The sequence below is a fragment of the Oncorhynchus kisutch genome, linkage group LG21 (genome assembly GCF_002021735.2).
Source record: "Oncorhynchus kisutch isolate 150728-3 linkage group LG21, Okis_V2, whole genome shotgun sequence".
Classification (NCBI taxonomy): Eukaryota; Metazoa; Chordata; class Actinopteri; order Salmoniformes; family Salmonidae; genus Oncorhynchus; species Oncorhynchus kisutch.
Genome location: NC_034194.2, coordinates 42,383,312 through 42,398,576, shown reverse-complemented (window position 1 = coordinate 42,398,576; position 15,265 = coordinate 42,383,312). Strand labels below are relative to the sequence as shown.

At 42.3% G+C, this 15,265-nt stretch overlaps 2 protein-coding genes across 3 annotated transcripts; both read right to left on the bottom strand.

Annotated features, from left to right (window-relative positions):
- Positions 1 to 429: 429 nt before the first annotated feature.
- LOC109880624 (translation initiation factor eIF-2B subunit beta-like) lies at positions 430 to 6,217 on the bottom strand. 2 transcript variants are annotated; one of them, XM_031800913.1, is made up of 8 exons: positions 5,939 to 6,217; positions 4,640 to 4,760; positions 3,964 to 4,115; positions 2,658 to 2,849; positions 1,700 to 1,776; positions 1,460 to 1,597; positions 958 to 1,024; positions 430 to 639 (listed from the first exon to the last, which is right to left on the bottom strand). In XM_031800913.1, exons 1-8 carry the CDS (start codon positions 6,108 to 6,110, stop codon positions 482 to 484), a joined length of 1,077 nt encoding a protein of 358 aa, XP_031656773.1. In that variant the 5' UTR covers positions 6,111 to 6,217; the 3' UTR covers positions 430 to 481. The 2 variants fall into 2 exon arrangements, with proteins under 2 accessions (XP_031656773.1, XP_020328406.2); XM_020472817.2 differs by having other exon boundaries at positions 1,700 to 1,795; positions 2,658 to 2,821.
- Positions 6,218 to 6,929: 712 nt separating this feature from the next.
- On the bottom strand, positions 6,930 to 14,926 carry tmed10 (transmembrane p24 trafficking protein 10). The gene is made up of 5 exons (XM_020472808.2): positions 14,630 to 14,926; positions 13,507 to 13,627; positions 12,891 to 12,964; positions 9,308 to 9,434; positions 6,930 to 9,072 (listed from the first exon to the last, which is right to left on the bottom strand). The coding sequence occupies exons 1-5, from the start codon at positions 14,804 to 14,806 to the stop codon at positions 8,951 to 8,953; spliced, it is 621 nt and encodes a 206-aa protein (XP_020328397.1). The 5' UTR covers positions 14,807 to 14,926; the 3' UTR covers positions 6,930 to 8,950.
- Between the last annotated feature and the right edge of the window lie 339 nt (positions 14,927 to 15,265).

The following is a 15,265-nucleotide window of genomic DNA, read 5'->3' as shown; positions in this document are numbered from 1 at the left end:
GTATCGTGAAGAAACAGAGGAGACGTCAATTTATAATAATATATATAATAATATGAAAGTAAATGAAAATAACGTTGATTTAACCAGTGTGTGTCCAGTGACAACAATTTGTAGCGATAATGTTAATTTATTTGCTTTCTGATTTAGCCACGATGTGACAAACACCTCCTGCTGGTGCTCCGGCGTAACTACAACTATCTTTCTGAATACTTCATCGAGAGTTCCAGTAGTGGGCGCTGTTCTGGCTTCATACTGGTAAGCAACATCATTGTAAAGAAGTTATTTTCTTCTTTGAAATAACATTCTGTAAATTCTATAAAAAATTACAATGAAGTATGAAACAAAAAGTTCTGAAACTTGCAGCAAATCATATTATAAAATCATTGGTTTCACAAATCATTGAAAAAGACAAAAACAAACCAAACACAATCCATTGCATAAACCTTTTTATTTATTATCATGAGCATTTTCTGTACACTGATTACAGTTTGTGGTCCTCAGGGTGGTAGAGTTCACTCATCAGCCGGTAGATGTAAGAGGGAGCGTTGCCGCCGATGTTAGAGATGAACAGAGTGATGAGTTCAGGAGGAACGTAGTCGAACACAGGGCAGTGCACGTTGACCTTGGATAGAATCTCTCCTATAGAGACAAACAGACAGATCAGAATCTCTCCTACAGAGACAAACAGATGTCAGAATCTCTCCTACAGAGACAAACACAGAGGTCAGAATCTCTCCTACAGAGACAAACAGACAGATCAGAATCTCTCCTACAGAGACAAACAGACAGATCAGAATCTCTCCTACAGAGACAAACAGATGAGGACATTTTTTTTTTTATCAGTCATTGCTAGCTTTTACACAGACAAAGCGTTGATTACTTCTGGTGTTACAGACACTTTGGTAAAGAGTCTCAAGAGTAGAAAACATTGAAATAAGTTCTCAATTAAAGTACTACCTGCTGTGAAAGGAAGCACCTCGTGTGGGGAGACAAACTTATGGAATGTGTCCTCTTCATTGGGAAACTGAGAACAGGAAAACAACTATTAACGTCATTCAACGATAAGGAGCTTTCAGGTGAAGAAATGGCTCACTGACATCCCATCTCCACCCAGAAGGTGTTCATGTTCAGACTGAACATCAAATCATCAAATCACATTTATAAAGCCTCTTCTTACATCAGCTGATATCTCAAAGTGCTGTACAGAAACCCAGCCTAAAACCCCCAAACAGCAAGCAATGCAGGTGTAGAAGCACGGTGGCTAGGAAAAACTCCCTAGAAAGGCCAATACCTATTAATCAAATCAAATCAAATTTATTTATATAGCCCTTCGTACATCAGCTGATATCTCAAAGTGCTGTACAGAAACGCAGCCTAAAACCCCCAAACAGCAAGCAATGCAGGTGTAGAAGCACGGTGGCTAGGAAAAACTCCCTAGAAAAGGCCAGGTTGTGAATACCTGAGGAGAGAGCTTGAACATGGGAGCACAGATGATGAGTGGAGTAGAGTGGTGTCTGGCTGCTAGAGCTACAGAGTGGGTTCCGTTGACCGCCCGGAGCCCGCCATTGGCCAGAACCGTCTGTGTGCCGATGATGACCTGTAAACCCCCACAACTGGTCCATTAACAGTAGTCAAGCTATCAATAGTTTTAGAAAGAGCCTGTTATAAAAAAAGCAACATCACAGTAAAAACAACTCACCTTATTCACTCGGGACATCACTGCAAATATGGCAGCATCTGCTATTACAGTGGTCTCAATGCCCACTTTGGAGAGACCTGTAGCCATTTCATGACCCTTGGGAGAGGGACAAAGGTCATTACTGTAGCATATTAAATCATGAAATATTATGGAGAGAAGAAATTAATTAAATAGATGCCTGCTTCCTTTAGCACTACTGTATATACATATAAATAGATAGAAGGAGGGAGGGAGAGAGGGATGATGGATGGATAGAGGGAGGGAGGGAGGGAGGGAGGGAGGGAGGGAGGGAGGGAGGGAGGGAGGGAGGGAGGGAGGGAGAGAGGGATGATGGATGGAGGGAGGGAGGGAGGGAGGGAGGGAGGGAGGGAGGGAGGGAGGGAGGGAGGGAGGGAGGGAGGGAGGGAGGGAGGGAGGGAGGGATGATGGATGGATAGAGGGATGATGGATGGATAGAGGGATGATGGATGGATAGAGGGAGGGAGGGAGGGATGGAGGGAGGGAGGGAGGGAGGGAGGGAGGGAGGGAGGGAGGGAGGGAGGGAGGGAGGGAGGGAGGGAGGGAGGGAGGGAGGGATGATGGATGGATAGAGGGAGGGAGGGAGGGAGGGAGGGAGGGAGGGAGGGAGGGATGATGGATGGATGGATAGAGGGATGATGGATGGATAGAGGGATGATGGATGGATAGAGGGAGGGAGGGATGGAGGGAGGGAGGGAGGGATGGATAGAGGGATGATGGATGGATAGAGGGATGATGGATGGATAGAGGGAGGGAGGGAGGGAGGGAGGGAGGGAGGGAGGGAGGGAGGGAGGGAGGGAGGGAGGGAGGGAGGGAGGGAGGGAGGGAGGGAGGGAGGGAGGGAGGGATGATGGAAGGATGGAGGGAGGGAGGGATGGATGATGGAAGGATAGAGGGAGGGATGATGGAAGCGAATGAGGGATGAAAGGATGGCGTATACCTGGCAGAAGGGGGCACACTCGGCCACGATGACGTGGAACTTGCGTTTCCTCGCTGCGTCTTTGAGGAAGGCCTCGACGGTGCGCGAGCGGCCGACAGTCATGATGACCTCGTTGGAGTGGATGTGCTCCAGGGCCTGCATGGCGATGTTGTCTGTGGTGCCATCTGGGAGAGAGGAAGACGAGGGGGGGGGCTGAAAGGGGACTTCAGCTAATGCCAACTGCCATCCTCCAGATGAAACAGAGTTACAGTCTGAGATGTTATTTTCCTTATGCTTCAGTTAAACGACATGATTATATCTCCCTCACTAACTTTAAGCATCAGCTATTATAGCAGCTCAGATATCATTGCACCTGTACACAGCCCATCTGTAAATAGCCCACCCAATTACCTCATCCCCATATTGTTATTTTTTTTGCTCCTTTGCACCCCAGTATCTCTACTTGCACATCTATCACTCCAGTGTTTAATTGCTAAATTGTCATTATTTCGCCACAATGGCCTATTTATTGCCTCCCTAATCTTACTACATTTGCACACATTGTATAGACTTTTTCTATTGTATTATTGACTGTACATTTGTTTATGTATATCTCTTGGGATGTTGGCTATCAACAACAAGGCAACTCCTATGACTAATTGGGAATGGGACGAAAGCGTAGGATTGATCACCCTGTCGCTGGCCGCCTTTGGGGAGGGTGTATAGTGTGAAAGGCCGAAACACCCTAGGAACCAAAAGGTACACTACTGACGATGCGCTCCCCAAATTTCACCAGGCTCACTGTTCATTAACTCTTGGAAGTGCTTGCACAAAGGATAGTAACATCTCATCCTGTGTTCTTGGAATCTTGTGTTGTTGTTTTTGTCGCACTGCTTTGCTTTATCTTGGCCAGAGGTCGCAGTTGTAAATGGGAACTTGTTCTCAACCAGCCTATCTGGTTAAATAAAGGTGTTCTCAACTAGCCTACCTGGTTAAATAAAGGTGTTCTCAACTAGCCTCCCTGGTTAAATAAAGGTGTTCTCAACTAGTCTACCTGGTTAAATAAAGGTGTTCTCAACTAGTCTACCTGGTTAAATAAAGGTGTTCTCAACTAGTCTACCTGGTTAAATAAAGGTGTTCTCAACTAGTCTACCTGGTTAAATAAAGGTGTTCTCAACAAGTCTACCTGGTTAAATAAAGGTGTTCTCAACTAGCCTACCTGGTTAAATAAAGGTGAAATTAAATAAATGAAAAAGCTTAACAGCTGCTGAAAAGTCTTTGATATCGGTTGGTGTTAATATATATGTGCCATCAGTGAGAATCTTACCCAGCTCTGTGAGGAGTTCATTGATGGCCTCTATGACGTTGGCTTTGAGATGAACAAAGTGTTCTCTGAAGGTCTCCTCACTCAGCTCCCCTGCAGTCAGCAGCTTGTGGAGGGACTCCTGCTGCTCGGTCTCCTCACTGCTACCACGGGACCTGAGGAAACAAACAAAAACATAGTTGACATGAGAAGAGAGTGACAAGCTGGGTATATTTCAATTGAAATGACCATAGAACAACAAGACATTGTACAGATGGTAGCTTTAACAGGAGTAGAGAGGCAAATGAGAGACCGTCAACAAGTCCATCTACTACATAATTAACCAGATTCTGTTTAGCTAACGTTCCACTCGCTGTAATCCATGGCATATGCTCAAAAAGATGTTTAGCATGACAGGGTTGGTAAGGAGTGGAATGATAGCTAAACAGATTGGTACCCAGACTATGATATGGACAACCATAACAAGAGTATCAGACACCAGATGAACAATGTTGATTACAAACCGTCAGCCTGTTCTTTGAAGGAATAATCCCCAGAATCCCCCATCTCTCTCACCTGGCATACTCCTCCCTGATGATAAACTCACCTGGCATACTCCTCCCTGATGATAAACTCACCTGGCATACTCCTCCCTGATGATAAACTCACCTGGCATACTCCTCCCTGATGATAAACTCACCTGGCATACTCCTCCCTGATGATCTTGAGCACGCGCCGTACCATGTTGCCCACGGTGGTCTCGGACGGTTGGGCGGCCGTCATTCTCCTTCCCTCATTGCGAATGATCTCCATCAGGTCACCTGTTATGACATACAAGAGGATTTCTTTGTCACACGTCATTCCAGGTAAGTGAATAGAGAAACAGTAATGGCGTTTTTTTGTAGGAAACAACTCCACCTACGGGGGAATATTATTCACGTTTTTTTTTAAGGGGTTTCGGATAAAACACTGAAAATAAAGTCTGTGTTAAACACAGGCTTAGGATATCTTATATGTTTTGTTATGTGAGAATCTTTATTAGCTAACTTCACTTTTTGTGAATTTTTTTGAATTTATGTAATGATAAAAAAAAAAATTAACACAAAGCACTTAAAGCCTTCATAATTCATAAAGGTCATGTTAACTGACTGGTTTTATCGCATAGACCGAAATGTATAAGACCTCCTAAACCTGTGTTAACCTCAGACCTTATTTTCGGCATGTATTACTTATTCTCCATAGGGATGGCTGGACGAGCCAGAGATAACTTATTTCCGGGTTTTACGACTACAAATTGGCGCGCTCTATTATCAAAGACTTTTAGAAATAACCCAAGATAGACCACAGCCTGTCGTTTCAAATGGGAACAAATTAAATCATAGTGGTCAGAACAGGCAAGGAGGTAGTGAGCTCCTATTGGCGCGTTCTAGCATTTATTTGCATATTTCCGTTAGGTAACGCCCTACTATATGAAGTGCGCGTGTTCATTAACGAGTATTCACCCATACTCTCCTAAACAATGCAATTTTTTACAACTTTGGCAAAGGTTAAAGTCTAAAAAAACGCAATCCACTTTGTTTGTTACAGATTCTAGTTTTGGAAACAGAAAACTGTATAGAGTTCAAATGTTTAACGATGAGAAAATTAGCAGAATGTCGGACAAAATCCATTTCGCTCCATCTTCTCCCACTGGGAGAATATTTGGTAGTGAGTAGAAACGTCAAGCAGATGCTTCACATTTATAATCCGGTGAAATATCTGTGATATTATGTTCAGACACCATTGACCAGTTTCATAATTAAATCAGCTTTTCGTGGTTGTTCAGGTTTTGACAGCTGGCTAAAGTCACTATCACAATGTGTCTTATAGCGGATAAAACGTTGGTCACAAATGTCAAATGTAATTTACAAAAACACTTGTAGCTATAGCTTGAGAACTAAAAAAACATTAATCTAGCCATCGAATAAACTAGCTAGAGTTCAGCTGTTATAACGTATACCTGCGCTGCTCCATCGTGCTTGGGCTGTTATTCTCCGAAGCAAATATGTGGTTTCTCTGGCCATTTCCCCCGACCCTCGGAGGGGTCCTGTCCCACTGCCTCCCCGCTTCAAATCGGCAAGAAAAGCCTCGATTCGTTCCGTAAGATCTGTTTCCTTGTCTGCCCCAGGCATATTGTTTTTTAAATTCACTTGCTAGATCGCTGTATACAAAAACTATTTGATGTTGTCACACATTTACTGAAGAGGCAAATTGAACCGGAACTACATTGTGCGTGAAGGAAGGCGCTTCCCGGTCATTATATTAGTCCAATGCTGATTGGACCAAATGATTAGAAACGCACATCTTGCAATATTTTCATAGATTTCATAATTTATTCATAATCATTTGACATTATTAGGTAGACAGTAACAAGTAGACAGTAACAAGTAGACAGTAACAAGTAGACAGTAACAAGTAGACAGTAACAAGTAGACAGTAACAAGTAGACAGTACTCGTGTAACCTTTATGTATATTCTATCGCTCCATCTTCATCTTATATATATATATATATGATCCACTTATGAAGATGACATAATGACAAAGATGTTTAGAACCAAGCAGGAGCTAGTGAGATCCTGGTGGTGCCTTTGGGAACTCCTCCTCTGTGAAGCGCTTGTGCAGTAACTCAATTCACCCATGCACTCTTTCTAAACAACGCTCTTTGTAGAAACGTTGGCAAAATCCGCAAAACGCACTCCACTGATACATATTTTAGTTTTGGAAACATAAAGCTATATGGAATTAAAATGTTTAAATCGACGAGAACATGCAGAATGTCGGCTAAAACTCACTGCCGGACACTTGGCTTCCTCATCACCATATTTGGTAGTGAGTGGAAACGCCAGCTGGATTTTTCACATTTACACATCTGGTGAAATATTTGGCTCATTGTTCTGTGATAATGCTGCGTGAATGTCCTTTGGTCATCCCATCACAAAATCTCAAGCAATTTTTTTGGGGTAAATCCATCCAATATTTTATTGAATAAAAGCCTAACACAAACCTTTTCCAAATTGATCTCAATCAACATAGAAATCATTGACTGAAAACATAGAAAATGTTCACTGTTTAAAAAAAATGGATGTACACCACATAATTGATTAATGCAGTAGCTTAATGACAGTGACAACAAAACAAAAAAATAGTTAGCATATCTTTTAACCAACTCCAAACCCTCATGTAAACCAGACCCCATAATTATCTCCGAAATAATTTTGGATATGGATCTTGAAAGCCTGGTCGCAGATCGGTGTGTACTCTTACTACCTCAATTACCGTCCTTGTCACACCAAACCTGACAAGGAGTTGCCATGATAGCACAAAGAGTGTGGCACTCAGGCTAGGATCTTGGATGTTAAGTGTTGTAATTTTAAATCGATCCCCAAAAATCAATGAGCAATAGCCTGGACCCAGATCTGTTTGTGTTGTCTTGCTTTGTCAACTCCCATTGGCAAACAAACAGATCTGGGACCAGGCTAAAGAAGCAAATCATTTCCCCTGAAATTGCAAAAATAAAATAAAATACACTAGCCTGCTCAAATGGAACACATCCAAGGAAGAGTCAGGATATTTTCCATGTTACTTACAAAACTACCACCGATGCAAAGCTAGCATGTAAAATGGCACTACAATCCTACTATCCTGATGTTGATGATAGTATACATGTCTGCCCTTTTTTTAAAGTAACAAAAGGTTTGACATGCATTTGTGAGTCAGGTTCTAATAGCCAGATTCAAGGGTTCTCAGAAGAGGAAGAGCAATTCATACAGGGAACTACTACTCGACGTAAAACACATTCAGATGGCAATGTAGATGCGTGGCTGTTATCTTTTGTACATCTTAAAATAAAATAAAAAAACTAGCAACAAAGTGTTCTTCTAGAAATGACCTAGTTTTCAAAATTATATTTACCGCGTCCAAAATTACAGCCTAATTCCCTAAATAGTGCACTACTTTTAACCAGGGCCCAATGCACTTTAATATGGAATAGGGTGCCATCTAAGACAACCAACCATTCATTCCCTGAAAACGTATGAAACCCTCTCCCCCAAAAATACCTTCCCTGCGATAGCGTTTACAAAATCAAAACAAACTAAAAGACGCTGTCAAATTTAGTTACCAAACACAGTATTCAAATGAATTAACCGACTAAGCACAGAAGAAGTTCCGTGGTTGCCATAGTTTCTCTCTTTTGAGTTATACCACATTCCACCCGCTGTTCGATAAAAAGGCTTCACTTAAAAAGGGCAACAATATAAAAAGGTACATCTCCAACGGCACCCTATTGCAATGCTTTGACCAGAGCCCTATGGGACCTGGTCTAAAGTAGTGCACTATATAGGGAATAGGGTGCCATTTTGGCGACGCCCAGCACACTATAGCCTTTAGCTCGCTTGGCATGGCCAAAGACTTTGTATAACGATATAAAGGGCCATAGACATTCTCTCAAGGGGGCAACCATTCATCCCAACTAAATAAACATAACTTCAAATCAAACGGTACACATTAAATGACAATCTGAGAAATGTAAATTAGAAACAACACATGGAACATTCTCGCTCTCTGATGATAAATCTGTGTACATTCTACATTTCTACCTTTAAAAAAAAAATATATAGAGACAATAATTTCACTCTGCTGAATGAGCCACAGGTGTGTATAGTTTTCAGAGAATAGGCTACTCCTTGGTGCCGTCTCACACCACCGAAACTAGTAGAGTTGTTCTGCACAACCCTTTGTTTTGTCATTATTGGATAGGTCCGAAACGGTGCCCTGGTTATTCCCTGTATAATGCACAACTTTTGACTAGAGTCTACTGGTCTTTCAGGCAAAAACTTCAGCCTATGGAGGCTCTGGTCAAAAGTAGTTCACTATACAGGGTGTCATTTTGGACAAAGCCATAGTCCGAGGAGGATGAAGGTTGATCGGGTAGCATTGGCTGCTCCCCCTGGGTGTAGTGGTGATGCCTCTCTACTCAATCAGCTTCTTTGCCTTGAAGAAGCGTCGCAGGTAGAAGACCTGCCAGGTGGCCAAGCCAATCAGACAGCACATAGAGAAGATGCTGAAGTACAGGACGCGTGTGTTGGTGGACTCTGGAAGAAGGGAGAACAGAGTTAGAAATACTACACACATGCATACATACATAGCTACGACTATGCATTAGAATAATCACATGTATAACTTGAAATTCTGCATAAAAATATGTATTGATGATCAAGGGAAGATTTCTCAAAATGGACAGACCGAGAAGTTCACAATCACACACAACACAAGTCCATGTCAGACTAGTAAATGGAACTACTACTATCAATACTGTGCTCTTCTTACCGTTGGTATCCCTCATCTCCTCCTCCCTCCTCTTCATGTAGGCAAAGTCATTGACGATGGATTCTGATAGGTCCTCCAGTCGCCTTAGCTCCACCTCCAGCGGCTTCAGCTTCTCCACTTTGGCGATCTGAGTGGACGAGAGAGCCGTCAATCAACAAAAAAAAACAATGCAACGCCACAATTCATCCCTTGCCGGTAGGTGTTTATTGGTTTATTGGATTGGATTTCCATTGGACAGTGCAGCAGGAAAGAGATGAACATTTATAAATCAGGAAATTCTACATGGAAGCTTGGACTGTGTTGGACTGTGTCCCAGTTTGTCCAGTAGGTGTCACTCTCGAGCTGTGCAGTAGCAGGGCCAGTGTTCCCAGTAGTTCAACATGAACAGGAACACAATGCAATCTGGTCTGGTATGCAGAACGCTTTACCCCTCCCTCTCTCTAGTTTTACAGAATTTCTCTTCTACAGCTAAAACATATAAACTCAGCAACTGTGTTTTTCAGAGTCAGTAGAAAGGCCTCTTTTTGTGTTTTAAGTTTTCATAACTGTGACCTTAATTTCCTACCGTCTGTAAGCTGTTAGTGTCTTATCGACCGTTCCACAGGTGCATGTTCATTAATTGTTTATGGTTCATTGAACAAACATGGGAAACAGTGTTAAAACGCTTTACAATGAAGATCTGTGAAGTTATTAGAATGTTTTTGAATTATCTTTGAAAGACAGGGTCCTGAAAAAAGCTGAGTTTATAAAGAAATTGGATCAGGACAATATTGAAACAAATCTGTATTTTGGCTAGGGGATAGGGCAGTTTCAAATATATATATGAATGGAGGATGTCAGAAAAACAGGAAAATCACATTTCTCAACCAATTAAATCAAATAAATAACTTTGTACCATTGGAAATGATGTACTTCTGGTTTACCAAAACGCAATGATGTTGACGGTCTAATCGAGGCGTAAGAAAAATAGAGAACAAGTGAAATCAAGCTGACCAGATGGACCAGGTGACCAGACAGACCAGGTGACCAGACAGACCAGGTGACCAGACAGACCAGGTGACCAGACAGACCAGGTGACCAGACGGACCAGGTGACCAGACGGACCAGGTGACCAGACGGACCAGACAGACCAGGTGACCAGACAGACCAGGTGACCAGACGGGCCAGACAGACCAGGTGACCAGACGGACCAGACAGACCAGGTGACCAGACGGACCAGACAGACCAGGTGACCAGCTGACCAGACAGACCAGGTGACCAGCTGACCAGACAGACCAGGTGACCAGACGGACCAGACAGACGTCACAGTAGCAGGCCATTGCGTTGGTTACAGACAAGACAAGGATTCTAGCCAACTTGCACTTCCTGGTTTCCTTGCCAACAAGGCTCTACTCTAACTCCACACGTTGACGTTACGTAGCCAAGTACGCATGTACTGTACAGTGTTCACCCACATAGGCATGCCCACATTAACACAGACACTGGCCTAGTCCTCCAACCCACGCATGAGCTTCGGGCTCAGTCAGTATGTGTGGGGTGTGGGTAGAGTGGATTATCAATTCACAATACAAGTCAGCAGAACAGTGTATGCAGTGTTTACTCAACATTTTTGTTGTGTTACAGCCTGAATTTAAAATGAATTGTGTCACTGGCCTATACACCATACCCCTTAAGTATAATGTTTTTTGGGTTGTTGTTTTTTTCAAACACAGATTCAATCGCAAAGCCAGAGTAGGTTTTCCAATGCCTTGTAAAGAAGGGCTCCTATTGGTAGATGGGTAAAAAGAAAGCAGACATTGAATATCCCTTTGAGCATGGTGACGTTATTAATTACACTTTGGATGGTGTATCAATACACCCAGTCACTACAAAGATACAGGCGTCCTTCCTAACTCAGTTGCCGGAGAGGAAGGAAACCGCTCAGGGATTTCACCATGAGGTCAATGGTGACTTTAAAACAGTTACAGAGTTTAATGGCTGTGATAGGAGAAAACTGAGGATGGATCAACAATATTGTAGTTACTCCACAATACTAACCGAAATGACAGAGTGAGAAGAAGGAAGCTTATCCAGAATACAAATATTCCAAAACATACAATAAAATAATACTGCAAAAAATGTGGCAAAGAAATGACCTAAATACAAAGTGTTATGTTTGGGGAAAATCTATATTTTCAAACATGGTGGTGGCTGCATCATTTCATGGGTATGCTTGTCATCGTTAAGGACTAGGGAGTTTTAAAAAATACAATTATTTAAGAAATGGAATAGAACTAAGCACAGAAAAAAATCCTAGAGGAAAACTTGGTTCAGTCTGCTTTCCACCAGACACTGGGAGATTAATTCACCTTTCAGCAGGACAATAACCTAAAACACAAAGCCAAATCTTCACTGGAGTGGCTAACCAAGAAGACAGTGAATATTCCCGAGTGGCCAACAGGGCATCAAATTAAGTCTTTTTTTGGTCCACCAGCCACTGTGGGAAGTAGATTATTACTTTTTTTTTTTATTACTTTTAATCTACCAGCCACTCAGATTCTTTTACCAGACAAAATATTTTTGGGGCCACTTAAATTACACCAACAAAACACACAAAAACAGATGAACATGCTTTGTAATGATCCTAAAACAATAAATGTATTACTAGTAAAGAGTAATGTGGTATATTGCTTAATTTCATCTTTTGTGTCCTGGGTCTTTTAACCCCCCCTAAAAATATTCACCTGCCCCTTTAAGGTTACCATGGTAATGTGACTCCAGTCATGTTTGTACTAGAAGTTAACCGATTAACGGAATGGCATATTAATTAGGGCCGATTTCAAGTTTTCATAACAACCGGAAATCGGTATTTTGGGGCGCCAATTTGCCAATTAAAAAAAAAAAATGTACACCTTTATTTAATCTTTATTTAACTAGGCAAGTCAGTTAAGAACACATTCTTATTTTCAATGAGGGCCTAGGAACGAGGCAGAACGACAGATTTTTAACTTGTCAGCTCGGGGGATCCAATCTTGCAACCTTACAGTTAAATTAGTCCAACGCTCTAACCACCTGCCTCACGAGGAGCCTGCCAGGAAACCTGGTTACTGAAAACTTTCTGCCATCCCCAAAATCATTTAGACTTTTTGTTATGTGGTGGCACATTACAATAAACATTTTGTCCCTCAAAATCTGATGAAATGCTTCCTAAGTCCCTACCAAAATGTTGGCACCAAATTAACAAGTCATACTATTCCAGCCCAGTGTGCAGAGGGGCTTCTTTGAACAATTTCAACTGTCATGTAACATTTCCTAGACACTAGGCCTGAAAAGCAAATAAGCAATCCCTTAATGGTGCAAGAGTGTACGTGCATTTCAGTTTCACTTAGAAGCAGCGGTACCAGCAGCGGTACCAGCAGCGGCACCAGCAGCGGTACCAGCAGCGGTACCAGCAGCGGTACGAGCAGCGGTACCAGCAGCGGTACCAGCAGCGGTACCAGCAGCAGTACCAGCAGCGGCACCAGCAGCGGTACCAGCAGCAGTACCAGCAGCGGTACCAGCAGCGGTACCAGCAGCGGTACCAGCAGCAGTACCAGCGACTCACCTCTTCATAGTTCTTGGCCTCCACTCCGTGCTTCATGTCCAGATTAAGCAGCTGGTCGGGGATCCTCCCAGTTCCTGGGTGACAGAACAAACACATTATTTACTACATTTACAAGGCATGGATGGCTTTACTCAGGTCATTCAATAACAGCAAGCTATAAAACAAGTTGGAAGGACTCCTTCCAGTCACATGGACCGTGTTTGGCAGGACACAATGCTTTGTTTCATTCAACTAGAAATATGTTCCTATTTCTATCTGAAACATTTAACAGAGTTTGGGTACTGAATGTGACCCAGCTATAAACCTATCCCCGTCCTAACTTATCACCTGCTGCTTCATTCACTTATTGGTTGCTGACTGACTGGCCTCCATTAAGTGTTTAAACAGAGTAGTGTTCTCAGAACCCTGACCCAAATTGTGCATGTTTTGGCCAGCTATAGCCTGAAATCCAGAACAGATGGGTACTCAGGCAAATCTGTCAACAAATGACTACTTGTGGTGTAACGCAGTTAGGCGAACAATTGCATTGAACAATGCCTGCTCCTTGCAAACATCTAGGTTAAAGATTATCATCACTTTAAGCACCACAAAATAAATTCTATGCACTTTGACTTACCCATGGGCGATTTGCTCTCAAAGCACACTTCAAACATGTCATAATCCTCTGTCGTGAAGGCAAACTTCCCTTTCGTTGCACCTTCCTTTGAGTATAGGATGTGTCCCGACGAGTCTGTGATCTAACGTTAAACACACGTGATATAGTACAACAACATAAAAAGCTGAAAATACAACACGTGTATTGACAGCTGGTGCATGAGTGTTGCAGCGGGCAATGTTTATACCCAATGGCGTGTAAATGTAAACTCTCACACACAACATCAGCTAACTTTGCCCACGTAGTAGGCAAATTATAGACTTGTATGAGTTTGTCAACGTCTTATTCTAACCCTGCATCCACTTTGTTGACATCACCCATTATACTGCATGCTAACATCGCTAGCTAACTTGGTAGCAACACGTTTCACAGAGTGGATGAGGGGAGTTAAGACTGACGTGTAACATCCTGAAATGAGTTTTCACCATCTCAACTGATACTAAACATTGAAATAAAATTATTAAGTTGAAATACCTTTTACGTATTTAATATTATACACACTTTGTTTGCAAAAAAAAAAAAAGAAGTAAAATTCTGCTATTTCAATTAAAAACCATTTAAAAGCGCAAGAACCAGGAAGGACCTGTCACAGGCCCAATCAGGCTAACATTTAGCTACCAGGCTAACATTTAGCTACCAGGCTAACATTTAGCTACCAGGCTAACATTTAGCTACCAGGCTAACATTTAGCTACCAGGCTAACATTTAGCTACCAGGCTAACATTTAGCTACCAGGCTAACATTTAGCTACCAGGCTAACATTTAGCTACCAGGCTAACATTTAGCTACCAGGCTAACATTAGCTACCAGGCTAACATTTAGCTACCAGGCTAACATTTAGCTACCAGGCTAACATTAGTTAGCAAGATAACAGCAGCTGTCAACAAGACGTTTAGCTAGCCAGCTGTTATGAATAGCAATTTATACGAACACGGTTGCATTTCCACGTATTGTTTTAAAGTCACTTCTCATCAAAAAATGATATGAACAAACTGCGTTTGGGCCTTTCAATGTAAATAACAATTAGTAGCTAGTTAGTTTAGCTTAGCCGTCAGTACCGTTATTGCAACAGCATCAAACTCACCTTCAGGTTGGTCTTTGTGTTGGACTGGTCGCTGATTTCATACTCCCCCGTGACCAGCACGTCTTTGTGGATCTCTTCCCGTAAACATTTCCTTGAATTTACCGGTAAAAAGAATGAAATTGATAATACCGATTCAATGAGAACCGGTAAAAGAAGCAGGGTAGCGAACCGAGCCATGGCTACTAGCCGAAATAAACATGCGCAACAGCTTAGAAAGCTACTGCAGTTTGAGTTGCCTCGGATCTCTCCATAGCGCCGCAACGCAAAGGTGGTCTGTGAGGGACCAAATGGATGGATGTTACCACAGCCACAAAGTCAAAATGGGTTACATCTTAAAAATGTATTCAAGGATGGAGTTATGCATGAGGTTATAAATGTGGTTAAGGGTAGGGTTCATATCAGGGTTAGGTTTAAATCATAGTTTAAAAAGATAACTTGTAGAAATTGGGTTTATGACTTTGTGACTGTGGTAACTAGTGACAACCGTGGCTGGACAGATGGATGGATCGATAGACAGATAGAATACACAATAACCTAACCAGACAGCACAGTAAATGTTTAATCCTCAACAGCATTATATAACAGGCCATATCACATTCACAGATACTGGGGTATACTGAAGATCCCCAAAACTAT